Source organism: Periplaneta americana, chromosome 8 (assembly GCF_040183065.1).
Source record: "Periplaneta americana isolate PAMFEO1 chromosome 8, P.americana_PAMFEO1_priV1, whole genome shotgun sequence".
In the NCBI taxonomy this organism is placed as follows: domain Eukaryota; kingdom Metazoa; phylum Arthropoda; class Insecta; order Blattodea; family Blattidae; genus Periplaneta; species Periplaneta americana.
Genome location: NC_091124.1, coordinates 44233028 through 44257217, shown reverse-complemented (window position 1 = coordinate 44257217; position 24190 = coordinate 44233028). Strand labels below are relative to the sequence as shown.

At 37.4% G+C, this 24190-nt stretch overlaps 1 protein-coding gene across 1 annotated transcript in view; it reads right to left on the bottom strand.

Moving 5' to 3' along the window:
* LOC138704693 (uncharacterized) overlaps positions 1 to 24190 on the bottom strand; it is a 211033-nt gene that overhangs the window by 13234 nt on the left and 173609 nt on the right. Inside the window, exons 19-32 of the mRNA XM_069832832.1 lie at positions 20933 to 21118; positions 19442 to 19613; positions 19194 to 19289; positions 17154 to 17335; positions 15145 to 15345; positions 12557 to 12737; positions 10255 to 10463; positions 9987 to 10169; positions 6943 to 7091; positions 6515 to 6653; positions 4683 to 4868; positions 4461 to 4594; positions 1590 to 1749; positions 76 to 269 (exon numbers count right to left, since the gene is read on the bottom strand). Coding sequence (XP_069688933.1) covers positions 76 to 269; positions 1590 to 1749; positions 4461 to 4594; positions 4683 to 4868; positions 6515 to 6653; positions 6943 to 7091; positions 9987 to 10169; positions 10255 to 10463; positions 12557 to 12737; positions 15145 to 15345; positions 17154 to 17335; positions 19194 to 19289; positions 19442 to 19613; positions 20933 to 21118 — 2372 coding nt within the window. The remainder of the gene's footprint in view (positions 1 to 75; positions 270 to 1589; positions 1750 to 4460; positions 4595 to 4682; positions 4869 to 6514; positions 6654 to 6942; positions 7092 to 9986; positions 10170 to 10254; positions 10464 to 12556; positions 12738 to 15144; positions 15346 to 17153; positions 17336 to 19193; positions 19290 to 19441; positions 19614 to 20932; positions 21119 to 24190) is intronic.

The window sequence follows — 24190 nt, the reverse complement described above, 5'->3', positions numbered from 1 at the left end:
AAATAATATGCGACACAATGCCATCTGCTACTTTAACACTGCCCGTTGCTCCATTATATTCACATGCCATATTACCTTGTCTTGTCAAGAATCTTCTCGAGTCGTTTCTTTTCCAAAGCTCCATCCACTACAGATTCTTCAATGTCCCGTATTTTTGCGTCATTTGTCTTGTTGATGATGTCATTTCCGTTCATGACTTGCTGCATCTTCTCTTGAGCTGCCTCTTCAGACATTTGCCGAAGAGCTCGCTGGTACTCATATGGGAATACCTACACACAGATTAAGAGAAAGTTACTGTACTGCAGTACAACGTGTTATATATATACTGTCGTTAAAAGGACGGAAGAGGAGAAAGAAGTGAAAAACAAACTAAATAAAAAGATGGGAGATGGATAAACAGAAGAAGAAAGAAGATAAGGAGAGAAGGAAAGGGACAAGATATGAGGGCTGTTACAAAAGTGAAGCACATCTGGAAATAATAGATAGAAATGAAATGTTAGGACTATTCCTTATAAATATGTAACGAAATGGAAATTATTTCTTACTCATTTTTCAAAGCAAATCCCAAGCCTGTCCAAACAAAAGGCTCAACCTGACACTACTTTCGAAATATCCTCTGCATAAAAATCTTCATCCAGATCTTTTAGCTAGTTTATGGCCTCAGTCTTCACTTCATCAGATGAAAACAGATTTTCTGAAAAAATTAAACGCGTGAAGTCGGGCTGTGTGGTGCAGATTTCCCACTCCATTCTCTGGTTTCTTGACGTGCTTCTCCACCTGTATATGTTGCATTGTGATGCAAAACCTCTGAACACTCTAGAACAATATTCCAACAAGTTTTCCAAGAATAGCTGCCGGTAATGTGTACAAACTTTCAAAATAATGCTCAGCATTAACTGCGTCGTTTTTGTGATTGAAATGAACCAACAGAAATCCTTGCTTGTTCCAGAATATTTTTGTCATTGCTTCAAAGGCATTTTTTTTTAATACAGTGCATACCCCTCACATCCTCGATCTTGATCCCTCCGATTTCTTCTTGTTTGGGAAGCTGAAGGAACATCTCTCAGGTAAACAATTTTCATTTGAAGAAGTGAAAAGCGAGACCATAAACAGGCTAAAAGATATGTGTAGCGTCACATTGGGACAAATGTTAGAAGATACTTCGAATTATACTGTAAAAAATAGGCAAGAAACAAATTTCACTTTGATACATAATTATAAGAACTAACACAACTGAAGAGTCCACTGCAAGAATGATGGCTGTCATTTGGAATACACTTTGCAGGAGAAGCAATTGAAAGTTTGAAATGCTTAGCGCTCAAAGCTTAACTGTGATTTTCCGATCGTTACTGGACAATGACTATCAGTGTTAATGCCATATAACTCTCTATGCACATTCTACAGTATATGTCTTAAGCTATGCATTGACAGTCTTGGTTCATTTTAGACAAGAAAGTGACATCCATCATTCTTGCAGTGGACTCTTCAATTGTCGTTTGTTTTTCCCAAGTAAATCTTACTTTTTGAACCACCCTGAAGTAAACATAACATGAATAATAAGATCGTTGTGAATGCTGATCAATTCTAACCTTGATGAACTTGGAGGCTGGGGCAGGCCATGTTTTCAGCAGTTCCTCAGCAATGAGGGAGCCTGTCTTCTCCTGGAACTCCTTCAGCAGGCCCTTCACGTACTTGAGGTCTTCGTCCAGTTCAAGAGGAAGTAACTCCACCATCTCCAGGTTGCATTTACTGAAGCAAACATAAAATAGTGTAATGAACTGCAAGCTCCAATAAACAGCACAGCTTATACATGTAAGAGATGGCTCTGTGTTTAGACATCACTTTACCGTAAGTTGAAATGAGTCAGTCCTTTTAGCAGCTGTTTCATATAATGTTCTGCCAAATTTTAAGGAGAGCTGTAATTTCTACCTTTCCTATAGCAAGTCAAAAAATTATTTCACAGCATTTTGAGGACTGATTCCAACTTCTTCTTCAGGTGAGTACATTTAGTCATTTGTAATGCCCCAATACGTAGGGAACCCTTCTCGTCTCTTCTTCTGTTTACTTGGAGACTAAAGTAGAACCAGTCTCCGAAACTTATGAAAACTACACTTTGTCCCTCATTCAGAATTAATTTTTAGATTGACTAAGTGACCAGTTCTAACAGAAAACATCAAATACAATATTATGATTTTCAATTCATAACAATCGAAATACCGAATTCTTTAAAATACATACATTTAATAGCACAAATTTATAAAAAAAAATAATTTGTGACAAAGAAAAAACAGTTCTTTGAATTTCTACCGTTGTAAATATGTCTGAAGAAACAAGTTGGAAACACTTTCCTCAAAGACACTTTTAGATTTCTTCCTCCTTTCAAATCTCAAACATAAATTACAATGGAGCTTCGATTATCACAATTTTTTCCAGTCACAGTCATTTAATGCCATTAATAATAACACGCGATAGTCCATGAAGGGCCAAAGTAGATCAGTCGACTGCTGTTTTCATGTCCACCGGCCTCAGCAGAAGTCATCCAACCAAAACAGAGGTATCATGTGGTCAGCACGATGATCCCCCAGTCATTATAACTATTTCCGAAATCAGAATTTAATACCATTAAATTTTATTACAATTCAAACTCTATTAATGATTTTTTTTAATCGTGTAGCTACATATTTTTATTGTCGTAATGTAAATTTTTTGTTACTATTTAATACGAGAAAAATTCGTACCGGCACTGGGAATCGAACCCAGGATCTCTCAGCTCTGCGCGCTGAGCGCTCTTTCCAACTGAGCTATGCCGGGACACGATCCACAGCACCAGCCGAACCCCTCTCGTAATGCTTTTTACGGCCTTACTACCTGCATTTGAGACAATACAAGTCATATATGCAGGAGCGCATATTTAAATGACTTTGTGGCCATATTCAACATCAGTTCGTGACAACTGCTAACAGTTAATACATCACATATTCATTTTGTATGAGGTCTCGCCCACCTCATTGAATACTACACGGCTACTATGAAGTAGCCAATATGTATTATTACTATTTAATACGAGAAAAAATCGTACCAGCACTGGGAATCGAATCCAGGACCTCTCAGCTCTGCGCGCTGAGCGCTCTTTCCAACTGAGCTATGCCGGGACACGATCCACGGCACCGGCCGAACCCCTCATACAAAGTCATTTAAATATGCGGTCCTGCATATATGACTTGTATCGTCTCAAATGCAGGTAGTAAGGCCGTAAAAAGCATTACGAGAGGGGTTCGGCTGGCGCCGTGGATCGTGTCCCGGCCTAGCGCAGTTGGAAAGAGCGCTCAGCGCGCAGAGCTGAGAGGTCCTGGGTTCGATTCCTGGTGCTGGTACGAATTTTTCTCGTATTAAATAGTAATAATACATATTGGCTACTTCATAGTAGCCGTGTAGTATTCAATGAGGTGGGCGAGACCTCATACAAAATGAATATGTGATGTAAATTTTTTGCTTGGTTAAGAGTTATTTGTTTTCGTAGTTGATAACAAAATTCTGTAGGTCCATTGTCCTTGTGATTCAGGCATCTCACAATGAGTCAGTTGTTAATTTTAACATATAGTCTGTAAATAATCATGGGTTCTCATTGAAATGTGCGAGTCACTGTTAATTAAATTTTGCAGCTTTTTATTAAGCCTTTCTGTTGAAGTTCTAAAAGAAATATCATGGATTTCATAATTTATTATTGCCGGTGGCCTAGTGGCTAGAGCGCTGAACTTATAATCCTGTGGATCCTGGTTCGATTCCCAGTGTACACCTGATTTATAATGGACAAGCCCGTGGTCTAGGTAACAGAGGCGTTTCTTTCCGGGAGCTCTGGTTCCCCTGTGGCATCCCAACAAATCTCCATCATTACATCTCATTGCGGGTGTAGCAAAGACCAGCCTCCTGTGACGCACCCTGGGCAATGACTCTGTTGGGGTAAACTGGTCTACACAACTGGCTTCACATGGCTAAATGACGAACAGTCAAGTACCCGCCATTAGTTATTAAAAAAAAATCTTATTCAATTGGAGATAGTGTTGAGAGAAGATATTTCTTATAATATGTACAGATATAGAATTAAAATTTGGAGCGAGTGTTGATGGGAGTCCACTGTATGTAGCCAACAATTTCACACAACTGTCCACAAATAGTTTGTTTACTGCACATGCGCAGTGTGTTGTAAGCGAAACTTATACAATAAGGAAGCTCCAAATTTTACTTCCGTGTCTGTACATAATTTTGTTCAAAATCGTAGATATATATGGCTAGGTTCTTGAAATGAACTGCCAGTATAAAGGAGTTAAAATGATTCGATAATTATTGTTTTGATAACCTCACAATTTTGTAGAACAGAAAACTATGATAATCGAAACGATGTCTTACACATTACAAGGCTCATCAAATACCAAAACACTAATAAAATAAGTGCTGCTTACCTCTTGAAAGAGCCATCAACATCCAGAACATACGCAATACCGCCAGACATACCGGCAGCAAAGTTTCGGCCAGTCAAGCCTAAAATCACAGCACACCCACCTGTCATGTATTCACAACCATGGTCACCTACACCCTGTTGAAAAACAAGGAACACAATTAGACTGATAGTGCTGGTGGGTTCAAACAATTTCATTAAGCCTGGTTGTCGTCAAAGCCCCTACCTCCACAACAGCCACAGCACCAGAGTTCCTGACAGAGAACCTCTCTGCTGCAATGCCTCTGAAGAATGCCTTTCCACTTGTAGCACCGTACAAGCACACGTTTCCAACAATTACGTTGGCTTCTGACTTGAATTCTGGAGATGACGCCTTTGGTGGATAAATAATGATTTCACCACCTGACAATCCCTAAAAACAAGCAGCATCATCCATGTTTCACAATTGTCCTCAAGAACTTGCTTAAAAATTAGATGAATTCATGAATCATTACAGTACACACGTAAAAAACAAAGAAAATTATATGCAGGCTTTCTCTCCCCCCTCTATTCCACTTTCATACACAACTACGTCACAATAATATTGCTACTCTTGGATTAAAAATACTCTGTGATCGCCAGCTATACATTCTGAGAGCAGTTTTTTTTTTAAGTTATTTAACGACACTGCATCAACTAGTGTGCTATTTAGCATTGATGGAATTGGTGATAGCGAGATAAGGCCGAGGATTCTTCATAGATTACCCGACATTTGCCTTACGGTTGGGGAAAACCTCGGAAAAACCCCAACCAGGTAATCAGCTCAAGTGGGAATAGAACCCACACCCGAGCACAATTCCAGATCAGCAGGCAAGTGTTTCAGTCGACAGAGCCAAGTTGCCTCACATTTCACTGTTCTGGTACTTGATGATGTGCACGCAATCTGTCAGTCTGTCTCGAAACTAAATAAACTTTATGGAATAAATACCGGTAATAAAAATAAAAAAAAAACGAAAAAGATTTAACAATGAATTAAATTACAACAGCATACTAACAATAACAACCGTATTTGCAGGCATATAAGGCGTATTTTTTTCTTTGAAAATGGGTATGAAAAACACAGTCAAAGCTTCATGGGATGCTGAGACAATGGTTAACCATTTAAGAAGTGTGGCATTAGTAATGCACTGGATGGTACAGAGGGCAATTTGTTATGTGAGGACTCAGATTCTGATTTAGAAGAGGTTTCAAGTGACTCTTCATTTAGCTCTGGAGATGAATTTCTGGTTTTGATTAAAAAGATTAAAGGGTATTGCTTCCCAGTTGTTTAGGTATTTCATGAAAGCAAGCCTACATATTACTTTATATTTGAAATACTGAAAATTAATTTTAACATTCAGTGATGAAGTTTTTCCCCCTCAAAAATGCGTACAAAAAAGTGGGTACATCTTATATGCTGCAAATATGATACATAACAAAACAGAACAAACTCATTTACGTTAGACACACAGCAGACGAAATTCAAATGCGAACAAATGTGGCTTTGTCTATGAGACAAACTGGCAATGACATTACTACATTACAACTCAGAATGAGCCGTGATATGTTGTTGCCATACCAATCATGGTAACTTTCTGTGAGTGTACTTTCGGTGCGAAACAAAGTATTTACAATCCAACTGTATTTAATACTACTATAATAATTATAGTCTCCAGCAAAGAACTTAGCAGAAAGTGATAGGAAAACAGATTCTTTTATTCACGAAACAATTTGAAATTATGCAAATCTAGTCTTTCAGGTAAGGCTCCCTGTAAAGCAGATTTGAATAATTTCAAGGGAAAAATTGTTCCGGGGCCAGGTATCGATCCCGGGACCTCTGGTTGAAGTTGAGACGGTGTTGGGTGGAGTTCCCGGGTAGCTCTGTTGGAAAGAGCGCTGGTACGTTCAACCAGAGGTCCCAGGATCGATACCCGGCCCCGGAACAATTTTTCCCTTGAAATTATTCAATTTGAAATTATTTTAGACTTTTAACTCCATAAAGTTTGCAACAGTTCAGCACAACAATTGTGCAATGCTTACCTTTCCTACATAGTCGTTGGCATCTCCCTCCAGAGTGACGTGGATGCCTTTAGTCATGAAAGCACAGAAACTCTGTCCAGCCGAGCCAGTGAGCCTCACGTTGATGCTGTTCTCTGGCAGACCGGCATCCCCATGTTTCCTAGCAACAGAAACAGACCGAGTGAAATTGTGCATAAAGACGGAAAGAGAATGACAATAGAAGGGAGAGAACGAGAAGAGAGCTATAGAGAAAATGATGTCAGGAAAGATAAAAAGAAAAGGGAAAATATACCAAAGGAAAACGAAAAACGAACAGAAATAGGTAGAGAAATAAAAAAGAGAAAGAATATGTGTAAGGAGAGAACTAGAAGAGTGGTAAATAAGTGGAGAAAGATTAGGAAAGAAGAGAAAGTAGTTTGAAAGAGGACAGTGCCCAGTGTTTGACCTACATGGAGATGTGGTAGCTGAGAGTGGAGGCGAACGCTCTGTCTTCATTGTTGATCTTCAGAGCGATGTCAACCCTGGGTTTCACGCCCTGCAGCACCGGTGCAGCTGCTTCAATCAGCTCGTTGTCCAGGCGCTTCTCCAGCTGAAAGTCCTGCACACAAAACACAATTGTCAAGCATTCTCTGCATAACTATACTTTTGGAACTGCATGTAGAAACCAGTGGAGAAGCTTCTAAGAGGCTTTCGGGGCTTAGCCTACTCAAAAAATTTGAGTTATTCATAGTAACAGTATACCTATAAGTTCATAATAACGATATATCTTAACACTTGGTTGCACTCTGATCCTTCCCATATTAAATTCACTATTGGCGGTAAGGAGAGTTCAGTGCGAGAGGCTTGTGGCAGAAGCCTCTAAAGGCATGGATACGATCTTGACTCGCAAGCTTGAGGGGAACCGGGGAGGGGATATCGATTCGCTACATCTCTGTACAAAATACAACTAGACTCACCTTAACAATAATATGTTGTGTTATATTGGTGTTCTATGAATGTGCTGCGTTGTTGAGTATTATTTTAATTCAAAGCTCATATATATCTGTGTTTTTTTTACATACTAATTTTGTGTAAAATGGCTCATACGAAAGAACATTGAGGTTATTATTTGTTGAACTGAAAGAGAAACCGTTTTCAGATTGGACATATGAAACAAAATGAGCTCACAAAGATAGGAGATCGACACCACATTTACATATTAAAATAGCGGGTGGAGGAAAACAAAATAGAAATTTTCAATTTTTAAGGTATAAGAAATATCCTTGGCTAACAGAATGCTCTGAGACAAATAGTTATATTGTTATATCTATATTCTGTTTGGGGGTGAAATGAGTGGTCAACATCGTCTTGTGGGGTCTGTGTCACAAAAAAATTTTGATAGAAAAGCCGATAAACACATGCTCTATGAAAAGAAATAAGGTATGCAGATTTTTTTCAGCTATATAGTATTTATACCTAAGCTTCTCAACGATTATGATCTATTTTAAAAAGTTTGTTTTCAGAGTTTTTAGCTCGTAAATTACTAATTTCGTAAAATTATGAGAATAATCTAATTTCAACATAGATATACTCTTGGGTACAGACTCCTGTTACAAACATTGGTGAACTCTTATAAACAGGTAAGCCCACAGACTAGTTGGCATCATAAATTATATTTTGTCTGATAAAGCCTTGCCGCTTTTCTTCCATTTTCATATACCTTGACATAAATGAAGTCCAAATCAGCAAGTTCTCTTAATGACAATCTTCCCGTGATAACAGGAAATGAAAGAAACCAAATTTATTGCCTGTACATAAATCTTAAACCAAATAAGCCTAGCGTCATACAAGAAGGAGAGATATATAAACTGAGATAGGTTTCAGTGCAATGGCCATGAGTTCGATGTCAGATGGCTATTTTAATGAATGTTAAATGTTATGTTTTATTTAACGACGCTCGCAACTGCAGAGGCTATATCAGCGTCACCGGATGTGCCGGAATTTTGTCCCGCAGGAGTTCTTTTACATGCCAGTAAATCTACTGACATAAGCCTGTCGCATTTAAGCACACTTAAATCGACCTGGCCCGGGATCGAACCCGCAACCTTGGGCATAGAAGGCCAGCGCTATACCAACTCGCCAACCAGGTCGACTATTTTAATGAATGCCATAAACAAAGTACCTATCTATTCACATGAACTTTGTAATGTTTACAAATATTTCAAGGCAATTTCATGGCATACATTGAAAAAAAACAGAATGATTTATTCTACCAGGTTCCTCCAATGTTACTTAGACTGGTTAGCTTAACATCACATTCTGTAATTACCAAATGAAACTTTTCCAGACTTTTCTATATGACAATAGTTCATAATGATCTGTTCTATCATCCCTAAAAGTTTGTAGCAAAGTCTCACTCTGTACCTGATTACAGAACATCAATAAATTTAAGAATGCAGTTATATTGTCAGACTCCAAAGCAGCTATTCTATCAATACTCTATAAACACACATCTTCATCTCAAACAGCAGAAATAACTAAAATGCTCTCTCAATTAATATCACTCAATAAAAGAATTGTATTCCAATGAACACCATCCCACCATCCCATTGTGGAATCCTGGGAAACGAGAATGCGGATGCTTTAGCAAAGAAGGGCAGCACTGCTACTTACAGACCTGTTACTAAATCTACATATTACTCTGTGAAAAGATTTATTAACTCTACATACTTAGACTTCAACAAACAAAATTTGATAACACAATCCCAAGGGAAAAAATGGAACTCTCTGCATCATAATCCACAGTTAATTCCCGATTTACCACGAAAATCGTCTGTAGCTGCATTTAGATTGGCAACAGGCCATGACTGTTTGGCCAAACATCTGCATAGTATTGGAATATATCAGTCCCCTAACTGCCCATTGTGCAACTCAAACCAAGAAATGGATTCGGAACATCTCAAAATCTGTGCTTCAGTGGCTGACAATGATAATATCTTTGAAAAATATTGGAGTGCAAGAGGTCAAATGACTTTATTGTCAAACGCCTGGCATTAGAAAACAACAACAACATGATTATAGAAATAGATGGAAAAATAAATGTGTTAAAAAGGGACAACTAAAGAAGTTCACGTCAAACCTTGAACTACCAGCCCAAAGGAAAACAGTCATTAGGAAGATTTAACAAATGCCAGACTATAAAAGACCTGATACATGTCAGGATGATGGATGATGTACAATTGAAGAGTCCACTGCAAGAATGATGGATGTCATTTGGAATACATTTTGCAGGAGAAGCAATTGAAAGTTTGAAATGCTTAGCGCTCAAAGCTTAACTGTGATTTTCAGATCATTATTGGACAATGACTATCAGTGTTAATGCCATATAACTCTGTATGTACATTCTATACGTTTTAAGCTATGCATTGACGGTCTTGCTTCATTTTCGACAAGAAAGTGACATCCATCATTCTTGCAGTGGACTCTTCAATTCTGTTAGTTGGCTCTGATTTACCTGTCTCTGCGAGCCACCAACGATGTTGACACCTGGCCGCATATGAAGCGCATTCTTCAAGATCAGACTAAAGTTGAGAGTCTTGGCTTTCGGATTACTGGAGTCGCTCACCCTCAGGAGGTCTGTACGTCCTACGAGATCCTGGAACTTCCTGATTCCGAGACTTGCCATGTGGCTTCGAATCTGTGGAGAGTGTAAACAATTTCCATAAAACAAAGCAACACCAACAAACGAAGTAATTGATTAAACAAGTCGATGAAGTACTCACTTCCTCTGCCAACATGAAGAGGTAGTTGATGACGTGTTCAGGCTTGCCCTCGAACTTTTTCCTGAGAACAGGGTCCTGAGTTGCGATGCCGACTGGACATGTGTTGAGGTGGCACTTGCGCATCATGGTGCATCCCATGACGATCAGGGGGGCTGTGCTGAAGCCGAACTCGTCTGCTCCTAGCAGTGCAGCCACCACAACGTCAAAACCTGAAAACGAGTAAGATATTCCTCAATGCTTAATGCAGCAGGCACTCTGAGGAAAGTTGACTTGAAAATTTTAAACATGTTAAAAATAATAAATAATCGTTTGCTAGGAATATTAATCAAAATAGCAGGTACAACTTCCAGGGAGAGAGGACGGGAAACATAAAAATTCAAGCCTTAGTCACGATGTGCAAGTGTGAAGAGACACTGACAAAATAAATTGCTGTTACTAATGCTGAACTGGTGAAAGCAAAGCCATTATTTCTCTAGCACGCCAATGTTTCTCACTTATAGATGTTACCCTAGCAATTGCCGGACATCAATAAGGCAATCTTAATCATTTCTTCTTGAAGGTTTACAAAGTGGACACAAAGGTGAAAAATATAATCCAATTCTATATATACTTGTTTTTTTGAAAGATGGGACATGACAGGAGCGTTGCGATCGGAAAAACAACTGAATGTCACATAGCGTGGTATGGTATAACAACGATTGAGTTGCCAAACTTACCATTCCCCTTGGTGAGTGCTTAATAGCTCTCTTGGTGACATTTATTGTGCACACAATGCTAGCATTGGTGCGTTTCGTGTTTGATTCTCTGTCGATTTTTGTATTGTTTTCTTACCTTCGCGTCAATTGTCAATGAATGTTTTAACGTCAGCCATCTTAACGACAATTGCTAGCTTCCATCAGCTGGCAGCAAAGTAGTCCATATTGGCAACATAGCACTGTAGTTCCAAGTTCGGCCGCTTAACTATCATGTCCCATCTTTCAAAAAAACAAGTATAGATGCTTTGCCAAACAATCATGACCCATAAATAATCTCAATGTAGCATCTCCATTTTAAAGGATTTGTATTTTGATATTTGCAAAGAATTTCCCAATCTTTATTTATAGTTTGTATGGAGTAATATTAAAAATTGATATATATGGATTTTGAATTGATTTACTTTTAACAGACTGAAAAGAGTAAATATGTGACTACAGGTACCTTTTGCGTGATTTTATTTTCTTTTCTGCAAGAAGGTCAGCTGTGTCATTGGCAGCAGCAACGAAATGTGAAGGTACCCACTAAAGAACTATTTTTTATTTAATCTTTTCAGGGGATGTATCATTTTCCAACACTCAAGAATTTTTTTATAAATTTTTGGAGCTAATTTTGAGGTTATGGCTTATTGCTGTTCTTAAATCTGAAAATATAACTGTTTCATTCAACAGGGTAATACGATATAGAAGATTCTATAGAGTTACACATATAACTTCGATTTCACCATAAAAATGTGTAGTACCATATCCTACAGATTCGTAGAATTAAAAAAAAAGTTTATTACCAGTATATGAATCTCCAGTACCAGGACCATTTTCACTAGAGATCCATTAGAAAAAATACGAAGCTATTTGTAACTAAGAAATCTTGTATTAATGATTTCAACACATCTGTTTGTGCATCAGATTTTATAACTTCATCAGAAAGTTTATAAGTATTATTTTACACCTATAATTAACATGGATTAACTTTGGAAAATAAATTTCCTTGAGATTTTAAGTTTGCAGTAACTTTTCTTCTGTTCCAAATGTTATTAGGAAGTCTGATTAATTTTTCATATAGAATTAAAATAGCTTCTTCTATTTCATATTCAATAGGAGGTTATTTTATTATTATCGATACTGGTATAGCAGTTAATGGAGTAGTTTTGATAACCCTATAATCAATCTGAGACACTGATTTTCTATTTGACATTTTTGAGCTTTGCAGTTATAGGTACTTCTCAATATCTGAATAAAATAAGTTAATTACTGATACATGTAAAATAAAAACTCTGAGAGAAATTTTAGATAAAACATGACATGATAAAGAGTGCATGCTTATGTAATAGAAATGCACAGATTATGTTTTGAAAACTGCAACTAGAAGAAAAAATATACAATGATTGGGTAGGAGAGGGATGAAGAAAGAAAATATGATGGAAGACGAGGAAAAGAGGAAGGAGTGTACGAAGATTAACACTAAGATAAACTGTAGAGAAAAAGAAAATAAATGAATCTTGCATAAGCCGTGATGACAACAAAGAATTGTGTTCTCCGAATTCCCTCACCTGTTCGTATCTGCCCATCAGCTTGGACCACAACCCTGGACCGCAGGTTGTTCAGGACAAGCACTTGATGCGTCTCAGCAACGCCCAGCTCCCAGGGCAGGCCTGCGTTCTTAATGCCAGTCCATGAGCTAGCACCAGTGCCGCCATCATGGCCTGATATCACAATATGCTCTGCCTTGCCCTATAACACAACCACTGGCATATGACACACACAAACCGCAGTGTTTAATGTATCTTATTCTGATTACGAAAAATTATATTTGCTGATGATATGGCGTTGTTAGCAGAAGAGGAGATGATACTAACGGATATGCTACTGTAGTTAAATGACAACTGTGAGCAGTATGGAATGAAGATAAATGCAAATAAAACGAAGACCATGATCATAGGAAGAAAAATAAAGAAGATAAACCTGCGAATTCTAAATGAGGCAGTAGAGCAAGTGGACAGCTTCAAATTCTTGGGGTGTACTATAAGAGTAACATGAGCTGCTGCCAAGAAGTCAAAAGAAGGATAGTAATGGCTAAGGAAGCTTTTAATAGAAAAAGGAGCATCTTCTGCGGACCTCTGGAGAAAAAACTAAGGAAGAGACTAGTGAAGTGCTTTGTATGAGTGTAGCATTGTATGGGGCAGAAACATGGACATTACGATGAAGTGAATAGAAGCATTTGGAATGTGGATATGGAGAAGAATGGAGCGTGTGAGTGGGCAGACAGAATAAGAAATAAAGTTGTATTGGAAAGAGTGGGTGAAGAAAGAATGATGCTGAAAGTGATCATCAGGAACAGAAAAAAGAAATTGGCTGGGTCATTGGTTAAGAAGATATCATATGATAGATTACATTTAGATATATGAATTGTGTGCGAGACTAAGAGAAAGACTGGAGAATGCTGGACTTGCAGTGAAGAACCTACCCTAGGGCAGAAAACTATGAATGAATGAATTCTTGGAAGGCAATTTCAAGATATTTGGTTATGATATTAATTTAGTTTTACTTCGTTTCCTAGACTTTTTAATTACAACTAGTCACAAATGTATTTTGTGGTGCACTAGTCCATAATTGATCAATTTCTCCATGGATACAATATACAGTATATATTATATATATAAAACGTGTGACTATGTAATTTTATGTTTTTAACAAACATAGTGTTAACATGAACTTTAATCAATGATATGTTATACCTTTGCGGGCCGAAAAAACTTTTATAGGCTCTAGGCCCAAAAAAATATATCGTTTGTTTACTTATATTTATATTTATTTAATTGGCAACAATTTATCTTCAGCTTGTTTGGCTTTAATAACAACTCCAGAAGGAATTTCTGTTTCAACAGATCCCGACATCATTTCCAACATAACAGAACATTGTGTATTAAATTCAGAGACTGGTAACTTAACAACAAAGAAATAACAGCATCATGCATGGCCTCTCTCAACGAACAATTTTTATTCTACATATTCTCTTTTTTTTCTAGTATACACAGTTCCAAGATACCAAAACAAAACACGCTGAACAAGACATACGAACACAAAGCGAATTTTTAACTTAAAACCCTAATCAAAAAGTTTTAATTTATTCATTTACAGACTAGTGTGCCACAAAATAATGCATAAACCTTTGGCGAAATGTCATGTTTAAATCTCGGGCCAGAGATCCCCGGCAGCAACCTCGTAGCCCTCACTATAAAAATCTTCATTTCGCCCTTGATACATAAATTACTATTTTAGATTTGACACTTTCTGTATAGATGTGCCATGGTCCTGGGTCAGTTCATTAGAGAGATTACATCACTTCGAGAGGAGTTATGGTTACTCTTATATTTGTCTTCTGAAAAATGACATCATACGTGCAGTCTAGCACAAAGTTGTTCAGTTTTATTGTTTATGCTTAATAAGTTTTGCCCTTTCTTTTTGTACCTCCGTACTCTATTCTGTGTTAGTGCAAGAAACTGAAAAACAAGCTGCTATTATGCAGGAACTCTAGTGCAGAGCTAAGACTTCTTCTGTATGACTGTCCTCCTCTGCTTAGTGTGCACCATAATATTTGAGCCTCAATGCACTCTGTACCTCTATTTACAGTTCTCCTATTCCAGTTGATGTAGTGTCAGATTTAAAAAAATACATCCGCAATAAAAATGCAAGTGAATCTGTGGAAACTGTCACTAGTTCGTAACCAGATATACATAACAAGAGTAGGAAGAAAAATAAAATAAGATGAATATTTTAGTGTTTTAGAGTAAAGCAGTTTACAGAGACTATGAAGTGATCTGTAATGTTATAAAAAGGAGACAAGAATCTGCGAGATTAAAATTCAAAGGATATATGAACCAGTAAAACAAGGAAAATAGACTAGAATAGGTGTAAGATGTATTTAAGGAGAAATAGAACAGAGAAATTAAAGCAAGAAAAATAAGATGTCTAAAGTATTTTTATAGAGCAGATGAACTGTATTAATTTAGAAGGTTTAATAAATAACACGAAGATAATTGGATGACCATCAATCATATGACTTCCAGAGTGCGAAATAAAGACTTCGACGAGAAATGGAATTAGAGAAGTGTCATTGGGGCTGTCAAGGCTCAGTTACCTTTGCTACACCAGCAGCTACCACGCCTACCCCCACCTCCGACACGAGTTTGACTGAGATCCTAGCATTGGGGTTAGCACACTTCAAGTCGTAAATGAGCTCTGCCAAGTCTTCGATGGAGTAGATGTCGTGATGCGGAGGAGGTGATATCAGACCAACACCGGCCACAGAATGTCGAGTAGCTGCGATCTCCTTTGTCACCTGCAACAGGAAAACGAGGATACACCAGAGAACAATGTAAACGGACCTTCACTTTATTTTTTCAGATGCATAAATATCTGTTCTTTATAGACATTGGTGTTTCCTACACCACTTGAAAGTGCTGTTTTAGATGCATTTGTTGGTTTCTCTACATATCCACAGCTCTCTGGGAATGCTAGTTATTTTCTCAAATTCTCCCTCTTACATATTATTACAGTGTATTTCTATGCATCTAGTTTACCTTTGTTTTGAGACTTTGTGCTACTGTGTTGTCTGTGTTTTAAATTTTTTTAAGCACGAAATGGTTTTCAGTTTTAGATTTAATGACAATCTTTCTTGTTATCCATTAATGTGAAGTATTATAACATGGTAGTAGTGGTTTTCGTCGTTTCCTTTAATAATAAAAAAATAATAATAGCAACAATAGCAAATAATAATAATAATAATAATAATAATAATAATAATAATAATAATAATAATAATAATAATAATAATAATAATAATACCGGTAATAATAATAATAATAATAATAATAATAATAATAATAATAATAATAATAATAATAATAGTGAAATGTTCTGTGTGGAGTGTATCATTGTATGAACATGAACATTACGACAAAGTGAAGAGAAACGACTAGAAGCATTTGAAATGTGGATATAGAGAAAGATGGAGCACGTGAAATGGACACACAGAAGAAGAAATGAAGCTGTGTTGGAAAGAATGGGTGAAGAGAGAATGATGCTAAAACTGATCAGGAAGCAGGGTTGCCAGATTTCCTGAATTTCCCAGGATTGTTCTGGATTTTAATGGTATGTTTTGTGTTGTGGATTGAGTTATATTTGTCTTGGAATGTCAAAAAGATTGAAAAAAATATAGTTCATGTTGCTCATTTCTATAAAATTATTTTATAAATTCCTTATTCATTTTTTTTTAAGACTCTGTCCAACCTATGTTCAACATCGTTGTCAATGCCGCCTGGCACTCCCTACTGGGTTGTATTAAAATAAAAACGATAATACTATAGTATGTATAAGGTATTATGCAGTATCTTTATTCTTTACTCTCTTTGGAAGTTGATATACTATTGATAGGGTTTAAACACTGTACCACGCATTTTTTTTTTGTATAGATCAGGCTGTAATCTATAATATGACATTTTTCCAGACTTTATCAATAATTCAGAGGAAATTTTATAATTTAGCAAAAAAAGTAACAAAATTAAAAGTTCAGGCCCTATATAATTAAAAGAAATATACAAAACGAATACAACCAGTTGTATTACAAATTGAATTAATTCAAATGTGTAGTAGCATTAAGGTATGCAGTATCATCACCTGTCCTGGATTCCTGACAAGAGAATCTGGCAACCCTGTTAGGAAGAGAAAATTGGTTGAATGTCTTCAACAATTTTGGAGATTGTCACAGCTTCAACGGCAAACCAAATTTCGATAATAATTGATTCAGAACGTATAAATGAAGTTTCCTATCTCCCAGAGTTTAAAATACGATCGTGTAAGTGTAAAAAACAAATAAATGAAAAACGTGTATCCGAAATAAAATTCACAAGAAAATAGGAATTTTGTCAGGACCTCAGAAAAAAAGAATAAGTGTAAAATATGCACAAGTACAAAACACACAAAAGAAGTTTTATTGTAGTACATTTTAACATTCAAGTAGGAATATGATGGCGAGTAATAACTAGTTCGAATCATCCAATGCCGATATAACCAGTCTATACTGTGTTCTTGTTATTATCAATGCCATTATTATGACCACTGTATCTCTTACAATGATTATGAACTCACTTTATGACCAGGCAATTCACCGCCTTCTCCAGGCTTGGCTCCCTGCGCCATCTTGATCTGCAGGTCGTCAGCATGTGCCAGGTACGAGCTGGTCACTCCGAAGCGCCCACTAGCCACCTGTTTGATGGCTGAGCGCTTGTTGTGTTCTGGGTCCTGGTCCAGGTACCTGTCAGCGTTCTCACCTGAAACACAACCGCTTCTATTAATATCCACACGACATTTCGTGACCTCCGAATTTTCAATAAGTGTAAATCATCACTGTGTTATCTCCGACTGAAAATAAAGCCACATGTGGAAGGAGAATAAAACTTCAGCAGGTATGAAAATCCTTAATAAATAAATGCTCATATTCTGCTGCCATCTTCCAACAGATCTCAAAAAGGCATAGGGCTCGGTTAAGAGAGAAGTTTTATATGATATTCTTATTGAATTTGGTATTCCCAAGAAACTAATTCGATTAATTAAAATGTGTCTCAGTGAAACGTACAGCAGAGTCCGTATAGGTCAGTTTCTGTCATATGCGTTTCAAATTCACTGTGGGCTAAAGCAAGGAGATGCACTAATCATCTTTACTTTTTAACTTTGCTCTAGAGTATGCCATTAGGAAAGTCCAGGATAACAGAGAGGGTTTGGAATTGAATGGGTTACATCAGCTGCTTGTCTAAGTGGATGACGTGAATATGTTAGAAGAAAATCCACAAACGATTAGGGAAAACACGGGAATTTTACTTGACGCAAGTAAAGAGATGGGTTTGGAAGTAAATCCCGAAAAGGCAAAGTATATGATTATGTCTCGTGACGAGAATATTGTACGAAATGGAAATATAAAAATTGGAAATTTATCTTTCGAAGAGGTGGAAAAATTCAAATAGCTCGGAGCAACAGTAACAAATATAAATGATACTCTGGAGGAAATTAAACACAGAATAAATATGGGAAATGCCTGTTATTATTCGCTTGAGAGGCTTTTATCATCCAGTCTGCTGTCAAAAAATCTGAAAGTTAGAATTTATAAAACAGTTATATTACCGGTTGTTCTTTATGGTTGTGAAACTTGGACTCTCACTTTGAGAGAGGAACATAGGTTAAGGGTATTTGAGAATAAGGTGCTTAGGAAAATACTTGGGGCTAAAAGGGATGAAGTTACAGGAGAATGGATAAAGTTACACAACACAGAACTGCACGCATTGTATTCTTCACCTGACATAATTAGGAACATTAAATCCAGACGTCTGAGATGGGCAGAACATGTAGCACGTATGAGCGAATCCAGAAATGCATATAGAGTGTTAGTTAGGTGGCCGGAGGGAAAAAAAGACCTTTGGGGAGGCCGAGACGTAGATGGGAAGATAATATTAAAATGGATTTGAGGGAGGTGGGATATGATGATAGAGACTAGATTGATCTTGCTCAGGATAGGGACCTACTGTATGGCGGGCTTATGTGAGGACGGCAATGAACCTTCGGGTTCCTTAGAAGCCAGTAAGTAAGTAAGTAAGGCATCTGTGTTCTGTTTGACTGTGAAACTTGGACTCCCACTTTGAGAGAGGAACAGAAGTTAAGGGTGTTCGAGAACAAGATGCTTAGGAAAATATTTGGGGCTAAGAGGGCTAAAGTTACAAGAGAATGGAGAAAGTTGCACAATGCAAAACTGCACGCATTGTATTTTTCATCTGACATAATAGGAACATTAAATCAGACGTTTGAGATGGGCAGAGCATGTAGCACGTATGGGTGAATCCAGAAATGAATATAGAGTATCAGTTGAAAGACCTGAGGGAAAAAGACCTTTGGGGAGGCAAGACATAGATGGGAGGATAATATTAAAATGGATTTGAGGGAGGTGGGATATGATGGTAGAGACTGGATTAATCTTGCTCAGGATAGGGACTGATGATGGGCTTATGTGAGGGTGACAATGAACCTCCAGGTTCCTTAAAAGCCATTTGTAAGTAAGTAAATAAGGCATCTGTATGCTTTCCGTATTACTAAGCCAAAGTGGAAAACAAAGTCGCTGACGAAGTCTCATGTAATCCATACCTCCTTCTCCAGTGTTCGACTTCCCTCCCACTTTATTCATGGCAAGGGCCAGAGTCGTGTGGGCCTCTAGGGAAATGCTTCCAAAACTCATGGCACCTGGAACAAACCAATACATCAATATTAATCATTGCTATATAGTTGCCATACACAACTATAAGGGCAAGGATGCCTAGAGAAAGCACTGTGATGGGGTGAAAACTACTTCGAGATTTTCATGGTTGTTCACAGCTAGCCAACCAGTCACCCACCTGTAGCGAACCTCTTGACTATCTCTGACGCAGGTTCCACAAGGCTGATGTCGATGGGGTTCTCAGACGTGACCAGTTCCAGTTGGCCTCTGAGAGCGCAGGATTTGACACTCTCCATTGTGGACTCACGGAATCGATCGTAAGCATTGCTGTTCTTGTTCACGGCTGCTTCCTACAAAGATAAACCAAGTTACGTGTCAAACTACGCAATACTACATATTTTACAACATATTATAACATTTTCGTGGAATATAGTGATAACTACTGTACATAGTTACATGTAATATTGGAGGGAAGCTCTGAAGTAAAATATAAAGTGGTTCAAAAGTCGCTTTCCCCAATATTCGTTCTTAGTTTTCATTCTTGTACACATGTACGGATGTCATAACTTGAATAAACGAATAGCTGATGTAATAAGTGGTAGGTTAACAACCATGTTCGTGCGTAAACTGTTTTTCCGATGTCATGTCTTGTTGTGTTTCATCCATGGAACTGCTGGTTGAAGAAGTCCTTCACTCCTACATCAAAAATAGGTGGTGCTCCATCTTGTTGCCATATTAAATGCATTTTGGCAAAACGAGGGCTGTTTTAAAATTCAGGAATAATCACCTCTTCTAACATTTGGAAATACTGGTTACTGGAAACCATTCCTTCTAAAAAAAATGGCCCTATGACACTTTCGCTCCAAATGCCACTCCAAACCATCACAAAACAATAATAGTAATAGTAATAGTAATAATAATAATAATAATAATAATAATAATAATAATAATAAGACATGACATTGTAAAAACAGTTGACGCACGAACATGGTTGTCAACCCACCACTTCAGCTATTCGTTTATTCAAGTTATGACATCTGTATACTGTATGTATAAAGTATGAATATTGGGGAAAGCGACTTTTGATCCACCTTGTACATAACATAACAGCCTAAATATTTAAACATTGTTCTTATCCAATGCTCAGCTATCTCAGCAATGAAGCCATCAGCTGTCTTGCAGACCAATATTTTTCATAGATCTCAGGAGTGTTCAGAAGAGACTTGCTGTGAACTAAATGGTTTCGGTCCATGGCTTCATTTCTTCCACACAAAACACAATTAATGAAATAATGCCAATCTTATGCAACTGTTTTGTAAGACAGTCATGTCCAGTCAGGAGATGAAAAGCTGCTACAGTAGAATTGCTTGCATTATCTGGTATGATATTGGGGTGGAGTAGAAGTTGTTCCCATACATGATCTCTACATTATTCCTTCCTTGTATCTATAAACCTCTGTCTATACAGTTAATGTATATTTGATTTTAAAGAAATTAAAGGTTGGGTTGTAAGTATGGTGTTGTAGTTGGAACATTCTGGCAAGCTGGAATCCATTGTAAAACTAACTTCTTATTAAATATTTAAAATAAATATCTATCCTTCACCAACTTGCCAGCAATTTATTAAATTTCGTTTTCATAAGTGAGCAGCCACTCATTTGACAAAATACCTGCAGATTGGCGATGCTGAGGGGATCGTTGATGTGCTTCTCACCGCCACTTCGCCAGTGGTAGATGCCGGGGTTCCTCAACACCAGCATGTCTGAAGTGTGGTCCCCATATGACAGGTAGTGCCTCTCGTAAGCCTCCTTGGCCAGAATCTCGAATGTAATGCCTCCAATTCGAGATTGGGTTCCCTAAAACAACAAGAACAACTATCATGCACTTGGATCACAATGATAAGCATTCTTTCATTTCCGTTAATAGATTATTCTCTATCGATATGTATTTTGGTGAAATCATAAAATCTAGTTTTATAACATCAATAGCACTTTTATTTTTTCTATGATTAGAAATTAATACACTTTACTATGTAGATATACAGAGAAAGAGGCGAGAAAATTTACCGCACCATGCAGGGGACATCAGGGAACAGATTGCTTGCAATCCATTGCTCAACTCACTGGTAAGCTGTAGCAATGCGAGTGAGCATTCAGTTTCATCATGGTAGGTCTAAAATTCCTGAGTGGTGTTGAATTACTACACTTGTTACTGAACATTATTTGCGTTATTTGTGTTTGCTATCAGTATGGTGACGTATAGTATTGCACAATGGATATTTCTGGTTGAGACATTTCTCCTAAAGAATAAATCGTACAGCAGTACCATTCGCAAGTTTCTACATCAGTTCCGTGATGCTACAATGCCTTCGAGACAATACATAACCAAGTTATTCATAAAATGGCGAGGAACAGGGTGTGTTTTAAACAAAAAGAGAGAACCACAGAAGAGGGTATTAACAGAGAAGCTTGCAGATATTCAAGCAAGAATTGAAACCAGCCAGAGGAAATCTTCACGCTGATTGGCGCAGGAGTGTGATATTTCACAAAGACCAGCATTACGGGGAATGTAAATGCTAGCTACACTTTCATTCTTACAAAGTGTCAATGGTTCATCAGTTAACACAACGGGATCCAGCTGCCCGCGTAAATTTCTGTCGGTGGGGAACTTTAAAACAGAAAGTGTACAAGAACAATCCACATACTCTTCAAGCCCTGGAGAATGAAATCAGACAAGTGGTATCTGAAATTTCAGAGGCGGAGATATGAGTGTTTCGGAATTTTTTTTAACATGATGCAAGGTTTGTATCGAGAACGCTGGACATCATTTTCAATAGCTGCTTTGATGAAAGGTAAGAGCTACATCAGTTTTCAACTTCATTCATTCATTCATTCATTCATTCGGTATCTCTTAACTAATAACTTAGGCCTACCATAATGAAATTGAACGCCAGCCTGCACTGCTACAGCTTACCGGTGAGTCGAGCAATTGCGGGCAATCTGTTCCCCGACATCCCCTGCATAGTGCGGTAACTTTTCGCTGTCTCTCTGTATAAGGTCCAAGGATACTAGTAAGTGAATTTGACCACAACTCTAATGGCCCACGTTCAAATACCAAGTTGCTTGGTTGAAGTATTTCCAGGAGTTTTTTTTCAACACATTCAGGGGCAATGTTCAACAACTTCTAGATCAGTGTTCCACAACCAGTGTACCGCGGCACACTGGTGTGCCTTCACAAGGTGAAAGGTGTGACGTGAACTTTTATCTATTATTGTAAGAAATTAATAAAATAGAATTAAAATTAAATTTAAATTAAATTCCTCTCTCTGCTGACACAATTAGCTGCCGAGTTAGTGACATGGACAGTGGCACCGAAGATATTATGAAGGAGAAAATAAAGAGCAGTCAAAAGTTCTTACTTCAGATCGACGAGTCCACCGATATTAGCGATGACGCACAACTTCTTTCCTACGTTTGGTACATTGATGGGGATATAACTTGCAATTTTTTTTGTGTAAAGAAGTGCCAGAGCGAGCAACCGGTGAAGAAATATTTCGCACAACTAATGAATATGTGGTCCGTAATGAATTAACATGGGAGGATTGCTTTAGCGTTTTACAGATTGAGCTGCTTTTATGAAAAGATTCGTGGCTAAAGTACGTGAGCAGCCTATATCATAACATATGGAGTGACCATTGTCTCATTCACCGCAAAGCCATTGTTGCTAAGTCTTTGCCATCTCTTCTGAAAATTGTTGTGCACGAAATAGTAAAAGTTAATATGTTACAGGGGCGGTTATTCAGGTGAAGTAGGTGAAGTGCGACTTCACCTATTTACGCGTAAAACACAATTTTATCTCGTACTAATAATTAATTCTAGTTATTACCGGTACCATATTTCTAAAGTAAAAAAAAAAGTTTTATTTTCAGTCGTTATGAATAGTATTTAGTTGTATAAATAGTACCTGTAACCGTCCGCTGAATAGAATAATGTCAACAGTTACGAGCGCCGAGCGGTGTCTATTAGAACTTACAATACTGTAAAGGTGAAATTATTTGGGCTCCCATTCTCATACAGCACTTGGTTTCCATGGTAACGTGACGTCACGTACTAAAGAAAGATTGTATGAGTGAAGTGCGTTTCTGAGTCTTTCAGTTACGGAAAACTGTCAGATTTGTTGTAGGTGGAGTAACCAGTTTGCAGATCTGACGATAGGGTAGGGTTGCAGCTGGTCTCCAAGGCCGGAGGCTATTGTTTAAGGGCTGCGAAATTTTAGAGTATGTACTACCTGACTCGAGAATACTATCTTCATTCCTTGTGTAGAAGCAGCCACCCCTGCTGTGGTAAATTAGCTAGCTCTATGTTAGTTTATCAGAAATACACCCAACATACATTCGCAAAGTTTAAAAGTTGTTTTCCGCAGCGTGTATTATTTCTTACCATGAGCTTGCCAGTTTTGTTCAAGCTCTTGTATTTGAAAGTTTAACGCGCGCGTAAATGTACACATGTAGCTTAATACTGTGTACGTATATATTAACTTATTATTTAATGTATTTAGCGAATATTAGTGATAAGTGTATATAGTGTATTAATCCTATATCATAGCGCATATTATATGTTTAATCACTAGTGCTATTATACAAATACTTAGATACCAGTACATAGAAAATATTGATAAATGAGTGTGAAATATGTATCCCGAAAATGACACGTTTTATTATTTATTAGAAATGCTGTTTTGTACACTTATACATGAGGATAAGAAAGATGTTTTAAATTCTGGACGACCTACAGTTCCATTTGTTCTTTGTTTTAAAAAGTGCTAAGAAAATAGAGAAGTTGTATAAAATAAGTTAAAAAAAAAATTCGATGCAAGAATATTTTCTGTTTGAAGAGATTAAAAATTTCACTCGGAATGCTACATCACAG